The following is a 21,578-nucleotide window of genomic DNA, read 5'->3' on the forward strand; positions in this document are numbered from 1 at the left end:
GTCATGAAAATACTGTAGTTTAAGGTCATTAAATGTAGTTAGCGTTAAAAGTTCTAATAACAAGCCAAGGCAAATTTTTAAAATGATAGTTCTCATAAGTGTCATCTGTGCTCAGTGGTTACGGCCATTTTGTGGGCTGAACTAAAGGGGTGTACACACAGTGAGATTTTGGCAGGAGATTTTGACTATATAGTCAAAATCTCCTAGAAGGTTAGCCAAAATCTCCCTATTTTTCTCCTGCTTGTCAATATTGTCTAGCAGAAATTGCTAAGCATAGATTGACTGTGCAGGCAAGAAAATTTTGACAAGATCATAGACTATCATTGCTTAGACAAAAATAGAGTCAAAATCTCCAGTGCATCTAGACAAAATCTCTCTCAAAATTACTTAGTCAGAATTGCTTAGTCAACATTATCCATTAGCCAAAATCTCCCTGTGTGTACACCCCTTAAAACTTTGAAGAATGGAGTCTACCAGTTGTTTAGGAACATCACGGAGGAACAATAGACATGAAATGCCTCATAGATCAGTGATAATCCTATTCCCTTTTAAATCGAGATGCAATAAAGTAGCACGGCCCATAAATGGCTGCCTTAATTGTGTGTCACTCACCGGCCATTCTGTATTTAGCCCAGGACATATCAAGATATCAAAATGTGGTCACATGCATCTATCCTCCGCTCAATACAAGTCGCATATCCTCCGTATACTCAGTAATGCTGAGTGTCTTCTCCATTAAAATGTGTTTTTATCTGTAAATGGTGAATAAAGGACCCACATGCAGCGCATCTATTCTGTGTATGACCACAGCTGCACCTGCATATGAATGTTTTCCAGTAGAGATAGAGGGCCAGATGTATCAGGCTTCAAAATGGATAAAATGAAGAGTGATAAACAGCCAGCCAATCAGAGCCTACCTGTCATATCACAGGCTGGGTTTGAAAAATAACAGGTAGGAGCTGATTGGTTGGCTGTTTATCACTCTCCATTTTATCACTTTTGAAGCTTGATTCATCTGTCCCAGAGCCACAGTCACACACAGAATATAGGTATGTCACATATCAATTCACTCAGCAGGAGCAGCTTGTGCATGCTATACATATTGGGGGTTATTCTGGTTCATTAGAGTGAACCAGATCCTGTCTTGTGAATGGTGGTACGTCAGCCCGCCAGTCGCGTACGTTCGCAATGGCTGCGAAAAGATGTTTTACATGAACATCCATTTGCATGCCACTGGGACCGCCCCAAATCTTCCGATGGTCGCCGACCGTCGAAAGATGTGGAAGGTGCACGCATATGTAAGGTTGCTCTAAACAACCTTATATATGTGTGTAGACTCGGGGGAAAGTGGGAAGGCAGCTGACATCCGGTGATGTCAGTTGCACTCCCCCCGCATGTCCGTCACAGCCTCATTAGCATGAGAACACCCAGCGCTCTCATGGGAACGCCCATATGCTAATTGGCCAGCCCAGTTTTAGGGCCAGATGCACTAAGTTTCAAAAGTGATAAAATGGAGAGTGAACAACCAGCCAATTAGCTCCTGCCTGACATCTTTCAAACACAGTCTGTGACATGGCAGGTGGGAGCTGATTGGCTGGCTGTATATCACTCTCCATTTGATCACTTTTGAATCTTAGTGCATCTGGTCCTTAGCCTTTTCTTATATAGGATGAACATAAAAAGCAGGTACTTTTTTTTTTTTCCAACTTTATATGCCCCATACTTGAACATTTGTAGCAAAATAACAACCCCAGGTTATTACAGGGATGATACATTCCTTAGTCTATGCATCATCTACAGGCTGACCTAAAGCTAAATCCCAAGTAACAAGAGGTCCTCTGTGATATATAATAACATTACACCACTAGTAACCAGTATATATGGAATGTAAGAGAAGCAGAACTGGAACGCTCTACATGGAGGCCTCAATAAGAATCCTCTGTTACACAGGAAATATAGACATGTGCCCATGTATTAGATCACTGTGTAACACAGACATTCACGGTCATCTCTTTGGTGTTGATGTAACAATATGTGGAAAATCTACAAACCTACTGTCATTTGCCAAGGTAAATAGGGGAGTTATAATTACAACAACAAGGCTCCATTTACTGAGGGAGAAACCAGCACAGCAAACAGTCTCCTTCCCAGGCAGAGTTTTACATTCTAATGGGGCTTGGAGTTTGCCTAAAAAAATACACTCCTGTCATATTCTAGGAATGTTTTACTTTGTTCATATTTTAGCAGCTCAGCTATTGTGTCCTATAGTACGATGATGGGGCTGCCAAACTTGGTCCTCAAAGAACAGGTTTGAGCATCAATGCTTGTGTACAGATGGTGTAACCAAACGGACTTAGCTACTTTATAAGTCACCTGTGCTTAAGCAAGGATGTCTTAGAACATGGCCTGGTATAGTGCCTTAAACAAAATACAACTTGGGAAGTAGGAGGAGGAGCTAGGGGGGCATGTGCCCCAGGCCTAATTGGAGGGGACGCCGAGAACACCGTTCTGTCGCCTCTCATGAAACTTTTACCACTTGAAAAGTTGTGACAGACTTTTCCATGACTATCAGTATACTGTATATATGCCTCTTTCAGTGTACCAACAGCTCTTGGCCTCAGGCCTCACAAGATGGCAACCCCGTAACAAGGCTTTTTGTGTTCTGCAGTACAGCAAGACTGAATCTGTAATTGCGGCGCAGTGAGTGTTTCAATAGTATTTTGGCATTGATGCCCCAATGATGGTTCTTATGTAAGGTAAGAGCACAGGGCGACCAAACAATTTAGAAGAGATCGTATAGTTAATAGAGTTTTCGGTGTTGCCCTCTCAAGTCCACTCAACATTCCAGCCGAGAACTTGCAGTCTCATACGATGTGTTACGGTGACATTTAATCATGAGGTCATACTGTACAGGTTGCGTTGACCATAGACAATCCACACAAAACTGTAGAGCATGACTGATTCCCCAAAAGTGAACGTGTTCTGTGCCATTTCTCAAAGAGCGGTTTAAAGCCCTTTCTTTTAGAGTGAAACAGAGGTACGGGTCAAATGCTGTACAACTGTCTCTTTCCACAACTCAACGAAGATTCCGATGACTTCATTTTTCAGCAAGACGGAGAATTGCCACATAAGCACCTTCAGGTTTAACATTTTCTAAATGACACACAGCCTGAACGTTGGATAGGTCGCACAGTACCCGGAGACTTGGCGCTACACTCTTTGGCCTTTAAGATCCGCAAACATTACACTTTGCAACTTTTTCTTGTGGGAATACATCAAAGACAATGTTTTTGTATCACCATTAGCAATTAATCTGAATGAACTCTAAGACAAAATAACAGCACTGGTGATTTCAGTGGAAGACACACTGTAACGTTCAGGAGGAATTTAACTACAGTTTCAATGTTGTCTGTACACCAGATGGAGGGCACATTTATAAAATGGTCAGTAAAATTCAATAACTCCTAAAACCCTTTGTAACTTTTTATGTAATTGCAACATACAGTATTGCCATTGCAAAATATATATTGCTTTGAAAATGGGTCTCTCTTTTTTAAACATCCTGTATGTATGATAGTGTGTGTGTGCTGCTGCTGTAACTAGCAAATTCTGCCTCCTCCCTACTCTCATATTCCTGAGGTCAGTAGTACACCAACTGTATGTGCTATAATGTGTATAAGGGGCACTTATATGTGGAGTAATGTTAATAAGGTGAATTATTGTGGTGAATTATTGTGTGGTGCAATGTGGATAAGATTGCACTACTGTGTGTTATAAGTTTATATTTGGGGGAGCCAAATTACTGCCTTGCCCCGGGAGACAAAAATCCTAATTTCGGCCCTGGTTTAAGAACCAACTTTGTGTCCCAATGGGTCATCCTAGAAATGGAGACGATTATCATATTAAAATGTATTTGAACTCCACAGTGAGTGTATTAATTGTGAGAATTATAAATGATGTCACATAAGCTTGTGTGCCAGCTTATCCATGCATACCGACAAGAAGGATTATGCCTAGTTTATACTGGAGAATGTGGTGTTACCTTATGTTTTTGAAGCAAACTTTGCGCTGCATCCAAGGACTTGCCAAAATTAGTGGAGCTGGCAAGAGGCGCCTTTTCAGCAATCCATGTCATTTCAAGATCAAAATAATGATAAAATTCATATTGATTCACTTTAGCTTGCAGGAATTCTCCTCTTTTTGTCAAAGGCTCCTGCAGGGACTGAAATCTGAAAAGGATTGTAAAGCACCACTTGTAAAATTGTTAGAGAAACAGGAGCTACAGTATTTACTAAGAAAGTATAGCAATATGCCGCAAGCCACTACGAGAGAACAGCAGCTGACCAATCGTGACTGAGTTAGATGATGAAATCATTAATCTGATTGCTTGCTATTGCCTTTGTGACATCTTAAGCCCGATACACACTAGGCGATATTGTGAACCATTTCGTTCAGAAAGAGGCGTCTGATCGAAATGGTTCACAATATCGTCTAGTGTGTACACTCAATATCGTTAACGATGCACGCTCCCATGAGTCGTTAATGGTGACTGATGTCTTCGAAACATGCAGGTCAATTTGCCGTTATAGTGAAATGGCCTGCATGTTTAACAGGCCCTGGTGACATCACTGATTGATATCGGCTGTTGATATCGCTCAGTGAGTACGGACAATATCGGCGGATATCGTTAACAGTATTGGCCTCGGCCGTGTCATGTAGTGTGTATGGGGCTTTAGCGCCCAACTACCAAAATTAATTATTTATTTTTTATAATTATTTGATTAGATTTAAATACTAAATAGGAGGATGGAACATCAATAGGGGGGAAAAGGTCATTGTGTGACCTCAACTTCATTTTTGTTGTAGGCTTACAATAAAGGCAATGTAATGCTAATCCAGCTGTATTTTAGCATTGACCATAAAATATGTTACCTGCGCAGATACTTCATGGTTTCATCCATGATCCCTTGTGAGTTGAAATGGTTGGTGGCCATTGTCTGAGCCCGCGAAACAATTGAGTTCATTTTGTCGGCTAACTCCCTGCTCTCGTTCTCCAGCTGACGGTGCTCTTTGAGTAGGTCACGGCTGGTTCTCAGGTCATGTCCAGACTCGGGGGATTGAAGAACCTTCTCTATCTTCTCAATCTTCACTTTGGCATCCTAGATTAAGACATATTATTACTTTTTATTTATATGGTGATACAAGGGTTAAATCAAACATTAGTTTCATACATGGGGGCTGATTCAGAACCATTCGTAATGGGCCAAGTGCATCTCTGTCCCACATGGTCATGGTTTGCACATACGACTTCGGTGAGTTTCAGTCACCGGGCCGTTCGCTCTCGCTAATTCCCATTAAACATTATGCCTCACAGCAATGCCTATTCCACATTATGCCACACATTGTGATGCATCTTCCACAATATGCAGCACACCGTAAGGCACATTACACATAATGCCACATGCGTGCAATGGGGTTAACAACATGGGGAAGGGGTGCTGGCGATATCATTGGTGGATGCGCATTCGCAGCTCATAATCAGTGTATTTTCATTAAAACTATCCCAATTTGGCTGCAAAGTGGCATTGAAGGGAAATGGCTCTCACAAGCTCTGTCCCTGCATGCGATAGTTGCTAGAGTACATCTGTGCATTGTAATCAATTATCACACTGAGAATTAGGCCAACATTATAACAGCACATCCACATCTGAGAATGTGATTGCTGATAAATCAACCACTTGATCTGATTCTATTGACTCACAGCTCTAGACAGACACAGGGCCGTATTCAATGCAGCCGGCAAGGGGGTTAAATGGCGAGGGTCGCCAAAAACAAGCGAAAATTAACCCCCGTGCCGGACGCTCACCGTATTCAATGTTCTGGGGGAATCCTCACTGTCAGAGGATGGCGAGGATTCCTCCAAATGGTGAGGCTCACGGCAAATGCAGGAAGCCCGCTGCATTAAGTTGGAGAGAGAGAGGTGGAAACGGCGTGTGCAAGGGGTCAGTTGAATACTGACCGTGTCAGCTGTAAAAGTGAGCAGTCAGCACTGCTCACTGTCACAGCTCTCCAAACCCTTGAATATACCCCACAGAGGTAACACAGGGGCAGATGTATAATCAGAGAGGATAAGTGAGCCAGAGGAGAAGTGGCCCATGGAAACCAATCATCATTGAAGTAGCATCTATAATTTGCATAATATAAAATGATACAGAGCAGCTGATTGGTTGTCATAGGCCACTTCTCCTCTTGCTCACTTCTCCTCTTACTCACTCCTCCATACATCTACCCCACAGTCTATTAAGTTGAAGGCCTTTTGATAGTCCATAGTTCTTTTAGAATTGGCAGACAATTCTAGTGGTATATTGTCAAATTCTAGTTAAGTTAATTAGCACAATTAATGAATTACAATATTGGAAATCAATACAAAAGACATGATAATGTAATGGTGTGCTGAGCATATACAGTATATGATAGGGTAGTGAGGTAGGGACTTGCAGAATATCGGGGGTCCCTTGACGTGGGCTGCAAGCTTAAATATTTTGATCAATATATGAAAAAAGCCCTTTGATTTGTTTGCTATATATATAATATCAGTAATATTGCCACTAAATATTCAATTCTATTTTGCTTCAAGTTCACAAATCATGGCAGCTTCCAGTTACGGCTATAACAGGCCTTGTTGGGTGAGGCTCACAGTCCAGCCCTGTATACATGTTCCCCTCTGTATATGGGAGGGGAGTACATATAACTGCAATGTAACAATTGGCAGATCATATATGCTAGGGTAGGGATTTCCAGAAAATTGGGGTCCCTTGATGTGGGCTGCAATAAAGCATATTTGATCAAAATATGTCAAAATCCCCTCTATTTTATTTTGTTTGCTACATACAGTAAAAGGCAAATTTAGACCTCCTGGGGCCCTAGGCAAGATACCGGTTTGGGGCCCTCCTCAAACAATCTATACCACTGTACACATTGTTATTTGTGTGCCCAGCTTGTTAGAGAAACTGTGGTTGGGGGAAGATAATTCAGTGGGTAAGAAAACCTGAAGATGGGAGCAGAAAGAGGTGATCAGAAAGGAGGAGAGAAAGCCGCGTGTATGAATAGCAGAATGGGGACATAGGGAAGGAATAGTCACTGAGAGTTGTGTTTGAATTGGATTCTGTATATGAATGGGAACCAGTGTAGGCAATAAGAGAACTGACTGTAAATTCTCGTTATTTGTTTCCAAGCTCTCACAGAACATGCCATTATTTTTCTATCACCACATATGAAAATGTAACCCCGTTTTCTTTGGAACTCATCGATGACTGATATAAACTGCATAATTTTTTTTATAGGGTATTCCATTAATAAATAAAATTCACCCAATGCCGGCTGCCAAGATCAGGGCAAGTAAGTTCTGGTGTCAAGTAAAGTTCACATCTATAAAACCTCGAGACGCTGAACTGGATAGCAGTTGGATATTGATCTGTGGTCTCCTTGATTTCAAGTTTAAAAAAGATTTAGTGGCAGAACCTCAGTGCCTTCATCAGGGTATAATATGTTCAATCTGTTTTCTGTTAGCGGGGTTCTCTGTATAATTAATGCTGGAAAAGGTTTGTTCAATAAAATATATGACATCAAATCTGTAACTTACTTAGAGCAGCTAGTAGGACAGCCGTGCAAGTTAAACCAATTAAATTGTAACGGAATCTGTTGCAATATTTAAGAAACTGTAAATAAATAATTAATTAAAGCATGAGCTACTAAAAAAAAGGGAGCTAAATTTAAAAAATATATATATTTTATATATATATATATATATATATATATATATATATATATAGAGGGGGGAGCGGGCGGCACACACTCGGACTTGTTTGAAGAAAGATAACAGACACTAGGTGCTGTTAGCAACGTTTCGGGGTTTTATTCCGTTGTCAAGCTTAGCTTGACAACGGAATAAAACCCCGAAACGTTGCTAACAGCACCTAGTGTCTGTTATCTTTCTTCAAACAAGTCCGAGTGTGTGCCGCCCGCTCCCCCCTCTGTCTATACCCCTTGAGCGTGCACCCCGGCCATCCACTGCATATTTACTGGAGTGCCATCCCCCTGCTCTCTCTCTATATATATATATATATATCTTATATATTTGGCTACATCTGTCACTCAAAGTGTGTCTGCAGCTGTAACGCTGAGTCTGACTCACATGACTGACTCACATGACAGAGAACCAGCCCAGTGAGCCCACAGACAGTGCCACTGCCAGACACCCTCTGCCTCTCCATGTTACATAGCAAAGACACAGCTACTCACCATGTTACACAGCAAAGACACAGCTACTCACCATGTTACACAGCAAAGACACAGCTACTCACCAGACACACCAGGTGAGCGCCCCACACCTCCATACCTCCCAACATGACCCTCTCCAGGAGGGACAGAATGCTCTGTTTGTGGACTTCCATCTTAATTTATGATTGTCATCACCTGTTTTAAACAGGGTAATTGATAAGAAAGGTGTTTAAGTACAGGTGATGGTAATCCATAAATTAAGAAGAAAGTCCAGAAACAGAGCAATGTGTCATGTTGGGAGGTATGCACCTCCCTCCCTCCCCCCCCATTCACGGCATCCCCACGATTAAATGGCAAATGCAAAACACTGACATGGCTATGGTCGACAATGAAAAAGGTTGACAAGATTTATTTTTCACTTTTTCAATGTTTTCAAATTCATTCTCATGTGTCGACATGGACACCAATGAAGTGCCACACTTAATGTCAACATTTACATGTGTTGACCTTTCTATGTTGATTTTTTCTTGTGGCAATTCGCGGCACCCCCCGTGACCCCCCTCCCGCGATTTGCAGCACACCCCCTGCAATTCGCGGCACCCCCGGTGACTCCCGCGATTTGCGGCCCCACCCCGTGACACCCCCCCCCTCCTGCGATTCGCGGCACCCCGCGACCCCCCCTCCCACGATTCACTGCAAACCCCCGCGCCCCCCCCCTCCCACGATTTGCGGCACCCACACCCCCCCCCTCCCGCAATTCACGCCATCCACCCACGACCCCTCCTCCCGTGATTCGCGGACACCCCTCACCTCCTCCCCCCCCACCCCCGCGCGCGATTCACGGCAACCCCAGGATTATATGGCACATGCAAAACACTGGCACGGCTATGGTCGACAATGAAAAAGGTTGACATGAGTTTTTGAAGATTTCTTTTTCTTTTTTTAAATGTTTTCATATTCATTCTCATGTGTCGACATGGACACCGATGAAGTGCCACACTTATGTCAACATTTACATGTGTTGAACTTTCTGTGTTGATTTTTTTCTTGTGGCAATTTTTTTCCAGTGACAACTATGTGCACGTCAACCTAGACATCATCAACCAATTCTTTGTATAATATATAACACCTGTTCTGTTTTACTGTAGGTGTTTTAAGTCAGACCTTTTACTGCTACGATTACTGTTTATGTAAATGCGTTCTGAATGACAGCAACATCCTACCATCATCCACTTCTACAAGAATATATAACCAACTAGGTTGATTCATCGCGCCCCGTGCCCCCCCTCCCGCAAATCGCGGACCCCCCGCGCACCCCCCCTCCCGCAATTCACGGACCCCCCGCGCACCCCCCCTCCTGCGATTCGCAACCCCCCCCTCGCGCAATTCACGCCCCCTCCCACGCTTTGCGGACCCCCGCCCTCTCCCGCGATTCGCCGACACCTGCGCCCCCCTCCCTTGATTCACGGCACCCCCCACGCCCCTCCCGCAATTCACGGCACCCCTAAGCCCCTCTTTAGTCCCCCGTATACTCACACACCCCTATCGCTACCCAGCTTCCTGCTCTCCTGAACCGTAACTTCCATCACTGGGGAGTCGCTAACGCTGTTTTGCCCACATGCCAGTATCATGCCTCATAGCCCAGCCTCCTGCTCTCATGCACCCGAACTCCCACCCAGTAGGAGGAGACACTGACTAAGGGCCACCATCCTGTACTGCCACGCTGGACCCTCACCCACTGGCAGAAGCTGCACAGTATCTCCCACCCTCCTCTTTAGTCCCCCTTATGCCCACACACCCCTATCACTACCCAGCCTCCTGTTCTCCTGTGTCGTGACCTCCGCCAGTGGGGAGCCGCTGACTCAGAAACACCCTACTATACTATTGCACACACACACACCTAAACAACATGCACACACAGCCCCCCCCACACCCACAAATGTCACTGTACCATCCCCACTATCAATGTACATCTTACTCTGTAACCGCTTTTTAATTAAACAAAATAATACACACCCCCTTCCACATCATATGCTCTCTATTTAACACATTTCACCTATAACTCAAGTTGCAATACAGGCCATCTTTCATACAATTCTAACCATCTTTCTCATATACAAATGTTCACAAATTAAGGGGGCTCAGCCCCTTACGACGGTGTGAAGAGCGCCCGTAGGGCGCGATGAATCACCTAATATATATATATATATATATATATATATATATATATATATATATATATATATATATATATATATATACATACATATACATACATACATACATACATACACATGTTTATTAGATGGATATTATTCACCTGATGTGTTTCAAGTGTCAAATGGCAGAAAGTGACTGTTGCTCTATGATGCCAGTCACCTGGAATACAGTCGACAGTAAACAGAGCCGGCCTTAGGCATAGGCAAACTAGGCAATTGCCTAGGGCATTTGGAATGCCTAGGGGCATCAGCAGCTTCTGCTGATTAAAATGATATGCAGCATGCCTATATTCTGTGTGTGAGTGAGGCTGTATCTGCATATGAAATAGTGTATTCATGGAAAGCAGCTCTTCTCCTCTGCACAGCTCACACTGCTTTGTGCTGGGTTGCAGTGTGGCCATGGAGGTGCTTAAAATACAATATTTTCTCAGGATTTTTTTCTAAGGGTATAATGTGAATAATGTGAGGAGTAATGTACATAAGGTAAAGTGGTACTACTGTGTGATGTAACGTGAATAAGGGACACCATCGCATGATATAATGTGAATAAAGTTGCACTACTGTGTGGCATAATTTGAATTGGGGGTACTATTGGGTGGCCATGCCCCTTCCCAGCAAGAACACACCCCTGTTTGGGCTGCGCACTGAATGTGTGCACTGTTTCTATTTAAATATTGCGGGTAGGAGCACCAAAATGATGACTGCTATGATGAGGGTTGATGGTGCTGGGAAAGGGGAGCAGGGTCAGAGGCGGAACTAGTGCCGGTGCTAGGAGGCACCAGCCAAAATCTTGCCTAGGGCATCATTTAGGCTAGGGCCGGCTCTGACAGTAAATAAGTCAAAATGGTCGACATAACCAAGCTCGACATTGACAAAAGGTTGATACAAACTTATAGTCAATGTAGATATGGTTGACATGAGTTTTTTGTGTTTTTTTTTTCTTAAAAGAGGTGGGTTTCATACTCTAGTACCCAAGTGGGCATAGAGTGGGAGCAGAATAGTGTGCCGAGCATAGGGAGGCACCGTGTACCAAGCATGGCGAGCATAGCAAGCGATGCTAGGGGACGCGGTACACTTACAAAAACTCATGTCAACCTTATTCAGGTCGACAATGTCTATGACGACCATAAGCTTGTGTCAACCTTTTGTCGATGTCCACCATTTCAATGTGTCGACCATTGGTGGTCGATCTAGACACTGTCTACCCAGTGACTGGTAGGCACTCGCAGCCCAGTGAGCAGGTCTGAATCGGACCTAAAGCCTGATGTCTTTCTTCCATCTGGTTAATGCGAAGGAACCTTTTTGTATATGTGTTTTCATTTTACTAGACAGCTTCTAATACCGGATGAACTGGTGTATTAGGTTTGGGAGCACTGAAGGAAGCTCCATCAGTTGGACTGACCTGCAGCAGCTCCATCAGTTGCTCCTGCTGCCCAGCCTGTCTCAGCTTATCTCCTCTCTCAGACATCTTTCTATTTAGCTCCTCCCACTTCCGTGTGACTTCCGACATCTTGGACTGGATAGAGCTTTTCGCATAGTGATCTTCTTTCAGCAACTGCGTTCCAACCTATAGCAAGAGGAAGATAGAGGGGGAGATGTATCAATCCTTGTAGAGAGATAGTAAACGCCAATATAAGCCTTACTCCCATGTTACAAGCTTATAAAATGACAGGTCTACTGTATCCACAGCATTATTAGTGATCATATTACCTTGTCAAGATTTATGTGATTAGGTAATGTTCTGCACTCTACTGCTTAAGTCTACTTTATTCTATGTACTGTAGATCTATATTCATTTGCCCATGTCTAGCTGCCTTTTGCCATGTGACAGGTCAAAGGGTGATATCCTCCATTTTACTTACTGCTTCAGTTAAGGGTAGGGTTACCAACTCATCCCTTTAATCCGGGACACATATTAATTACACAGGTTTTGTGGCTGGCTTTCACCTGGTTTTAAACTGCCACACCTCAAGACTCCATTTCACCTGGTTTTAAACTGCCACAGAACCTGTGTAATTCATATGTGTCCCGGATTAAAGGGATGGGTTGGTCACCCTAGTTAAGGGTTAGGTCTAAATTGTAGTGGGCTAAGGGATCTCCTGACATCACAGGGGAGAAGAGGGGGTGGAGAGAGGAGGAGCAAGGTCTGAAGAAGGGACCCTCGCGGGCTTGCTTCGCTTGCCAGGCTTCGGGCATGGTGGCTGGCTCCACTCCATTTGCCACCTGGTTACTAAAGGCAAGCAGTGGTGGCGTGGATAGTGAAGGAGCAAGCCCCCCCCCCCCCATCCTTGCTCCTCCCCCTGGGCATAGAGGGTCTAATCTTTGATACATATTCCCCAGGGTGAAAAACATCAGTTTAGCCATGTCACAGTCAGCGTGTTGACAACAGATCAGCTGGTAGCTGAGCAATAATGATTTTCGTGAATCAAGTCCAAGAAAAATCACTGCGGCAGGGCCAGGCAGTGTGTGTGTGTGAGAAGGCTCGGCGAGGGACGAGACAGGCGGCGACGTCAGCACACCTGGTAACAGCCGCAGACCAAAGACTCTGTCTATGGCTGCTGCCAATGCTCAGTCTCTGGGAAGGGAAACAGCACTGCTGCTGGGATAGAGGGGGACGCGGCTGATTGACAAATGTGTCACATGGCAAGGTGGTGTTATCTCTGGCTGGGCGCTCGGGTGTCGGCAGGAGCATTTGTAGTCAGGGTGGACAGCAGCCGGGAGCCGTTAAAGGGAAGGCAAGGGGCCTTGGCAGAGGAGCAAAGCACTGGGCGGAGTGGATGGGCTGAAGAAGAAGCAGCAGTTATTAAGCCCAGATGGCATAGGAGTCTATGTACTAAGCATTGGAGAGAGATAAAGTACCAACCAGCTCCGGTCACAGCCTGTAACATGGCCGTTAGGAGCTGATTGTCTAGTAATTTATCTCCTTGCATTTTTCTGTCTCCAAGTCTTAGTACATAGATCCCTTAAATAGTGCCTCAGTCAGTTTGATGATTGACTCTTCTCATTTATGCCTCTTCTACAGACTCATTTTATACTGAGGATTGTTTGGGAGCTTCACTATTCACGGCAGTGATCTATGGGGTTCCCAGTGAGACTGCTTTGTGATTTAAAGGTGTAATCATGTCAAAGAAAGAAAAAATCCTAGTTTTGTCCTAGTTTTTAAATGAATGACCCTGTAAAAGCCAGCCCCAGGGGTGAACAGGTGCCATACACTTATACAATGAGGATAATGGATAGGGCATTTTTGAGATATTATTTAACAAGCATTACCCCTATTAACTCTATATCATTTGTTCCTGCGCTATACTAGTGGGGAGCATCCGCATATGTACAGACCTTCACTAAGTCTTCAACGCGCACTTGGTTGGCCTCCATCTCTCGCTCGGCAGCCTCGTGCCATTTCAGCTTACGTAGGATATTGGTTGGGTCCCGATATGACTCATCCAGGGCAATCTTATACTTCTCCTCCATCCACACCAATAGCTCGGTGGCATCCCGATTAAATTCCTATATCGACGGGAAGATGGTTTACTTTTTTTTATTACATATGAAGTACGTCTGGCTTCACTCACAGAATACATTTCTGACATTCATAAGTCTGAGAGGCTTTAACTTTTCCAATACAGTGCACGGCAGGTGGGGCAGATGTAACGTGTATAGAGAGTGTTAGATTTGTGCGAGTTATTTTGTTTCTGCGCAGGCTGCTTTATTTTTACACTGCAATTTAGATTTCAGTTTCAACACACCCCACCCAAAATTAACTCTCTCTGCACATGTTACATCTGCCCCACCTGCAGTGCACATGGTTTTGCCCATTTCCGAACAAATTTGTACTGCGATCAGATCTGAATAAGGGCCATTGTCAGTCTGGATACCAATGAAAAATTAGTTGGCACAACCTGAAGTCTCAGCGAATCCAAGAGGCACTTTTGTCTATCTTCGGCTTTTTCATCCAAACTTCTATATCGCTTCTGTGTGTCTGACACCCTCTGCTGTATCCTATAGAAGAAATGAGGCAGTGCTAAATATATATATTTAGGAAACAAAGATTACTGATGCTGTCAGGTATTGCTGTGGATGTAACAGGATTAGTTGTAACAGAATTCCTTACAAGGCACTGGCAAAGTGACCGTTCCCCACCAGCGTCTCTCCGTTCCTTTGTAGACCATTCACTCGGTTCTCCAGTGAATCCAGGACTTTTGCAAACTGCCCGTGCCTGTTCAGAAGGCTCTGCACTGTGTCCAGTTGGTCCTGGGAAGCATCAGAATAAACACAGACAATAAACCAATGGTAAAATACTAATCTGATAAGAAACAGCTAGATTCTGAAAAGCAATAAACCAACGGTAAAATACTAATCTGATAAGAAACAGCTAGATTCTGAAAAGCAGTAAAGTGTCTTTAAAATGCTTTGTTCACAGACCTTACCTATATCTCATGCTCTTAATAAAAATCAACTATACATATTACAAGTTTAATATGTTCTTTCTGTAGTTGAAGAACATATAAGACATGGAGACAGATAAAGTAGAGATAAATCACTAACCAATCATCACTTGACTCTCATTAGAAATAGAAGCTGATTGGTCACTTAGCACAATCGCTCAGCACACAGTGATGTGTGCTGGGCGATCTGTCAGGGCCAGTGTTCTCCGGTGAGATCACTGGTCCTGTCCGGCGATTAACTAGATTTATCCATCATGCTGGATTTTAATCACCGGGCGATAACGACACACTGGGCCGCGCATTCCTATCGCTATGGCCCCTTCACACGGAGCGATGTAGGGGCATTTTCTAAGTGATCTAGTCAGATCGCTTAGAAAAAGCTCTGAGATCGCCCGGTGTGTAGGCCCCTTTAGTGCTTTAATCACCTTCTACTTTATTTATATCCAGGTTTTGATAAACACCCATCACAAATGTATAAGATGCTCCAAATAACATATCACTATACATCACTGAAACCAGTTTCACACAGAAAAACAAATTACTGGGAAAAGCAGTTTTACCCAGTAGTTTGCCGTTCAATGCGGGTCCTTTTTCTGTGTGTAAGGGTTAATATGGGTTGTAAGTCCTGGGTCTATGACCCTGTAATTTACCAGGGTCAAAGACCCGATATATATGACCCAGGTTGACTCTTTCACCCAGAAGAAATACCTGTGTTCTTCAGCAAATTACCGGGTTGAACTTTTTGGGTTGGGATCATTTGGTCTACAGCATGATGGTCGACAGTCATTAGGTCGAAACCATTAGGTCGACATGGGAAAAGGTCAACATAGGTCTATCCGACTTGGGAAAATGTCAACATGGTTCTAGGTCGAAAGGACATTAGTTCGACAGTGTCTAGGTCGACAGTCAAAAGGTTGACATGGGGTTTTTTACTATTTTTTGACCCAAATGTCAACACAGTCGTCATGGACACAGTTTAAAGTGCACCGCATCCTCTCGCATGGCTTGCTGCACTTGCGATGCTTCGGGCACACTATTTTATTCTCCCACCATGCCTTAGTGGATGGTAGGGCATGAAATACCGCCTGCCGGCACATGTCGGCTCAAAAAACTGTGAAAAACCCCATGTCGACCTTTTGTCTGTCGACCTAGACTAGACACTAGTCGAACTAATGACCTGTCGAACTAATGACCTTTCGACCTAGAACCATGTCGACCTTTTCCCATGTCGACATAATGGTGTCGACCACCATACTGTAGACCCGAACTTTTTAACCCGGTAAATTGCTGCTCGGTATGAAAGAGTGTAAGGCTGCTCCCGGCAAAAAGACCTGGTACTCTAAATGCCAAGTAATTGCTAGGTCATATGTCTGAAAGGGGTATAAATGGAGCATGGGCGATAAAATAACAAAAAGCATGTGCAATTACATGTTTTTATTGATTTTGTTGAATGGTCAATTCGGTAAGGATTGTTTTTTTTATCTTGTGATTATACTACAGTACTAGTGTATTGAATACCCTATATTAAGAAAGAGCCCAATGGCATGAGATTGGCCAATAGTTTATGTTCTAGACTTCGGGTGATAACATATATAAAACACACAAGTAGAGTTCTTGGAATATACAGTATCTTCACAAGCGCTGACAACAAAGTATCAACACAGACTTAATGAATGCACAAATATAAACGTGCCCTCTGTAGTAGTGCAACTGAGTTTTTCCATAACGTAATCCTGAGAGGTAGTTTCAAGAGTAGTTCAATCATTACTACCAAATATTGTAGATCTAGAAAATTCACCGTATTTTGCATACTCCATCAAACATAGCACTGTAAAGTATAGTGTGTATGGCCGAGTCCTATATGTGCCACGGCAATGTTATACCACAAATTTTTCCATAACCTAAACTCTTGAGAAACGCAAACTAACAGCACAAGGGGAATAAGGTCATAACGGGTTTGAGATATAACATTTGTATTGTCTAGATCAGGTATCACCAAACTATGGCCCTCCAGATGTTGTGAAACTACAATTTCCATCATACCTTGCCAAAGTTTTGCTATTAAGGAATGCTAAAACTATGGCAAGGCATGCTGGGATGTATAGTTTCACAACAGTTGGAGGGCCACAGTTTGGCCATGCCTGTGCTACATGAATGGGTTCTTCTTCTACATTAAAAATGATGGAAGCCCTGCTCAGTCCTGCCTTACCCCGAGATCATCCACCCGCAAAAATGCTTCATGGCTTGAGATGGCGGCATTGATGCTGTCGGCTTCTCTCAAAAACTGCTGCATCTCCAGACCCTGTTCAAGCCGGACTCTTCTCTCCAGCCACAAATCGCTGAGGTCATTGTATCCCTGGGAGAGGCTCACTAAGGAATCTCGCACTTCTGGGTTGTTACTGGACTGTAATACAGTCTGACCCATTTGCTGGAGTTCAATAGTTCTATTCATAAGAAAAATTAGTACAATAAAATATTATATCAATTGAGAGTTGGTCTAATGGAACTTATGGGTCTGTTTAGGCCCTCACCTGTCTCGCTGACCCTGGATTTCTTTAAGAAGGTATTGGTGATCCCGCAGGAGCTGTTCAGCAGATGCCACGTCAGTGCCCATCTCCTCACTTGTTAGTTTGTCCTTTATGTCCTGCACCCAAAGCATCTGTCTGTGACTCTCCTGCAGGAAGGTCTTCTGCTCCCTGGCCTTCTGCAGTACGTCCTTTTTCTCTTGAGCTTGCTGCTTTAGCTTTTCCAGAAGCTTTTCCATTTGTTCAATCTGCTTCCTGATGGCTAAGCTTTCTTGTGGATTTGTGTCTCTCATTCTGAAAGAAAGTATCATTCAACACCATGAGCAAAACCTCTCAAAACCATTACAGGTTAGCCAGCCTGTCAGTCATTGTGTCAATCCACCTGCGAGTTGGGTCCTGCGAGACGTTCTCATGGCAAAATGTCCTATCCAATTCCAAGCTCACACTTTTTTTCCAGTGAAAGTTCAATTTTTTTTGTGTGCAACCCTCCTGGGGGTGTGGACATGTTGGGAAAATCTTTATTCTAAGTTAAAAATGTCCATATTTGCTTCAAAACCCCTTGGCCAAACCCCCTCCTCCATGATGATTAATTGGGAATTTGGAGGATCTGATTTAGCTTAATTGGGACAATAATAACATAGATATGGCCTCAAATTACCCCAAATCAACTTTTTAATTAGAATATGAACCACACATTTAAGTAAAGTATTTATTTTTTTAAATAATTTAGTCACCTTTAAAGCACCGTTTTCTACTGTTTTGCATTTTTAATTTACAGATGGAGCCAGTGTGCCATTCGCCAAGACTAGGATGCACGAGCGCCTCCCATGCACCGCGTGCCATTCTCAGCAAACTGTGCACTGAGATGGAAAGCTATGGTGCACCCGTGGGATTAACAAGCATGATTCCTTTGTAATGAAATTTGTTTGCTTTATATAATTATTTACTTTAAAAAAAAAACAGCCATTTGACACTTTTAAGAGCATCCAGTACTTAATTTATGCCCATTTACAGCTTTCTATATAATTTTTGCTAACAAAATTGACATTTTTGGAGGGTCCAATAAGGTCTCCCAACTTTGTCATGCACTTCTCCCTGGCAGCATTTTGTAGAAACTAGCGGAAATGGCCATTTCTAATTGGAACTTTCATGCAAAGTCTGTGTGTATCATGAAACTAATTTACATTTGCTGACTCGCACCTAATGGGAATGAGCTCAATGAATCAATCTCTGTAGCAATAATTTGTTAAACTGGTGAATTACGTCAGCCTTCCCTTCTGTGCAGCCCCTACACTGACTCACAAAGTTGCTCAGCATCATTTACCACCAGGTATCACACAGATTTTATACACAACAATGATTTTATCATGGAATTAGGTGTGCTGACTCAAAGACTATAAATTGTGTCCACACGGGCCAATCCGGCAGCCGTTGATATCGTTTCGATATCAATGGCCTCCGATGCCTGGCGGGGAGGAAAGGCACATTTCTTCCTACATTTCATTTCGATGCCGTGGAGCCCTGCATCGGGATCAGGTTCTGCATAGCATGGTGCTATTTGCACCATGTGCTATGTGATTTGGACTATAAAGTAAAAAATCGATAGTGCAAATCGCACCGTGTGTACACAGCATGAGAGACAAAACCTCCCGCAAGCCTACCAATTACTGGGCACCTGAGGAAAGAGATGACAAAGGGAGCAAGCGAAAATGTCACCACAATTTTTTTAAATAAAGAATAGGCTTTCATTCATGACATGATATTATTGTCCAGACTCCATTCCTACTGAAGAGATGGGGGATTCTGGGAGATAAAGGCGGAATGGGGGAAAGAGAGACAAGGACCCCAGGAAAGGAAGAACAAATAGAAAGACAGAAACATACAAAAGCTATGACTTATATAATGTTCTCTGGTACTTACGATTCCTCCATACTCTTTAGATAGGCAATTTTACTTTCCAATACTTGGATGTCTCTCTCATGTGCCTTCAGTTTACGTTCCTCTGATTCTAGGTTACCAGATGGCTCTGATTCCTCCATCTCTCTTAGCTTCTCCTGTATAAGTAATTCCATATTCTGACAGTTCTGGAGAAAGGTCTTCACATCAGCCAGACCTATTAGCTCAGAGCCTTTCTGGTCTTTCAGGACTTCCAGATGGTTCCAGCTGAGTGAGAGAAAGATGATTTCTCAGAACTGGATCTATCACTACAAAGCAGACTCTACAGAAAAAATAAGCCACACTGGAGGGAAAGGGATCTGGATTACATGGAGCAGTGGTTTAGAAAGAGGCTCTGGATAAAATATAGGGTGCATATGTAATAGGGTGTGAGTTTGCAGGATGCTATCCAATCACAGGTGCTTTTTTTTATTTATTAAGCCTGGTGAAGAGATAAAATGGAGATAATGCACCAACCAATCAACTCCTACCTGTCATTTTTCAAACATAGCTGATTGGCTGGTGCGTTGACACCTTCTACTTTATCTCCACTTTATCTCTTCACCAGGCTTAATACATCTGCCCCATGGTTTCAATTTGTAGATGATTGTCGATTTAAAAAACATCCACGGTTGGCTGGTATCCTGCACCTGTAAAATTCTTACATATGCCCCAGGGATCATATGGCTGTTCCCAAGCAATGTAAATAAAGAATGTATACCTATTTTGGATATTTCTCTGGTGGTCCTGAATTTCTTTCTTCTTGTGAGGAGCGCTTTTGACAAGTTTATCAGCCATGTTGTTGATTTCATCTACACGTGCCTTCCCAGCTGCAAGATCGGTCAGGAAGTTCTGGAACAAAGCATCAAAATCAGATCATCCATTTTGAAAAATGAATAAGGAAACTTGCGTATGAAACTCACAATATGACAGTGAATCTCGTGTGTATACCCACAAAAAACTGCACTTCTGTGTTCTATATGGTTTCAAGAGAATACATACAGTGGAGCGGGCAAAATATATATTGAACACATCAACGTTTTTCTCAGTAAATATAATTGTAATGGGGCTACTGTAATGAAATGTTCTCCAGGTTACGGTATAAATGGTAGACAATGTCTAGGTCCACATTGGACCACCTAATTCCAGGTCTTTCTGAAGCTCTCCACAAGTGGTCATTGGCTATTGGACAACCCTTCTAATAATTATTTTCACTCCTCTGTCAGAAATCTTGCAAGGAGCACCTGGTCGTGGGTGGTTCATGGTGAAATGAGGTTCTTTCCACTTCTGAATTATGGACCCAACAGTCCACACTGGAACATCAGAGGTTTAGAAATACTTCTGCAACCAATGCCATCAGTATGTTTTGGAACAGTAAGGGAGCGAAGGTCTTGAGAGAGCTCTTTGCTTTTACCCACCATGAGATGTTTCTTGTGTGACACCTCGGTAAGGAGACACCTTTTTATAGGCCATCAGTTGGGGCTGAAACAGCTGATGTCTTGACTTTCCATACCTTTTTGCACCTCCCTTTCTTCGTGGGCAGGATGTACCAAGCAGTTGCGGTACACCCTGCCACATATTGCAATCATACTAATCGCCTAGGGGAGGCTGCCCGGAAATCAGGTGAGGAGTGGAGCAGCACAGATCGATGGGGGTCGGTGCGGGGCGCGAAAAGAAGCCCATTTTTTTTTAAGGCATGTGTAGATTGCATGGGTTGTTGCTGACATTTGGTGAAAATTCATTACAATAGCGTTTTTAGAAATATATTTTCTGAGAAAAAGGTTGATGTGTTCAATACTTATGCAGTGGATCTGGAAAGTATTTGCAGCGCTTCAATTTTTCTAATTTTTTTATGTTACAGCTTTATTACAAAATGGAATAAATTAATTCTTTCCCTCAAAATTCTACACACATAGGCCCTTATTCTGATCGGTGCGGCCGGAGCCGCATATGCGGCTCCGACCGCACCAGACGAATCCCCGCCTTCCATACGGATCGCCACGGCCGTCCGTACGCGGCCATGTGGCGATCCGCATGATTGTGGACGGGGATACGCCTCCTCCATGGTGGGAGCAGCCCCTGCATTCGATGGTCGCCGAACATCGAATGCAGGGCCGCACGCTCCACCAGGTCCCGCAACACAAGACCACACGGACACTTGTCCGTGTGAAATC

The 21,578-nt window shown here is 43.4% G+C and overlaps 1 protein-coding gene across 1 annotated transcript in view; it reads right to left on the bottom strand.

Annotated features, from left to right (window-relative positions):
• Positions 1-21,578, bottom strand: part of SPTBN5 (spectrin beta, non-erythrocytic 5) — a 197,486-nt gene that overhangs the window by 147,586 nt on the left and 28,322 nt on the right. The window contains 10 exon segments of the mRNA XM_083166063.1: positions 4,043-4,229; positions 4,933-5,159; positions 11,902-12,066; positions 13,836-14,006; positions 14,399-14,498; positions 14,611-14,750; positions 17,154-17,388; positions 17,476-17,763; positions 19,390-19,632; positions 20,126-20,256. Coding sequence (XP_083022189.1) covers positions 4,043-4,229; positions 4,933-5,159; positions 11,902-12,066; positions 13,836-14,006; positions 14,399-14,498; positions 14,611-14,750; positions 17,154-17,388; positions 17,476-17,763; positions 19,390-19,632; positions 20,126-20,256 — 1,887 coding nt within the window.

This window comes from Crinia signifera, chromosome 12, assembly GCF_055691185.1.
Source record: "Crinia signifera chromosome 12, ASM5569118v1, whole genome shotgun sequence".
NCBI lineage: Eukaryota > Metazoa > Chordata > Amphibia > Anura > Myobatrachidae > Crinia > Crinia signifera.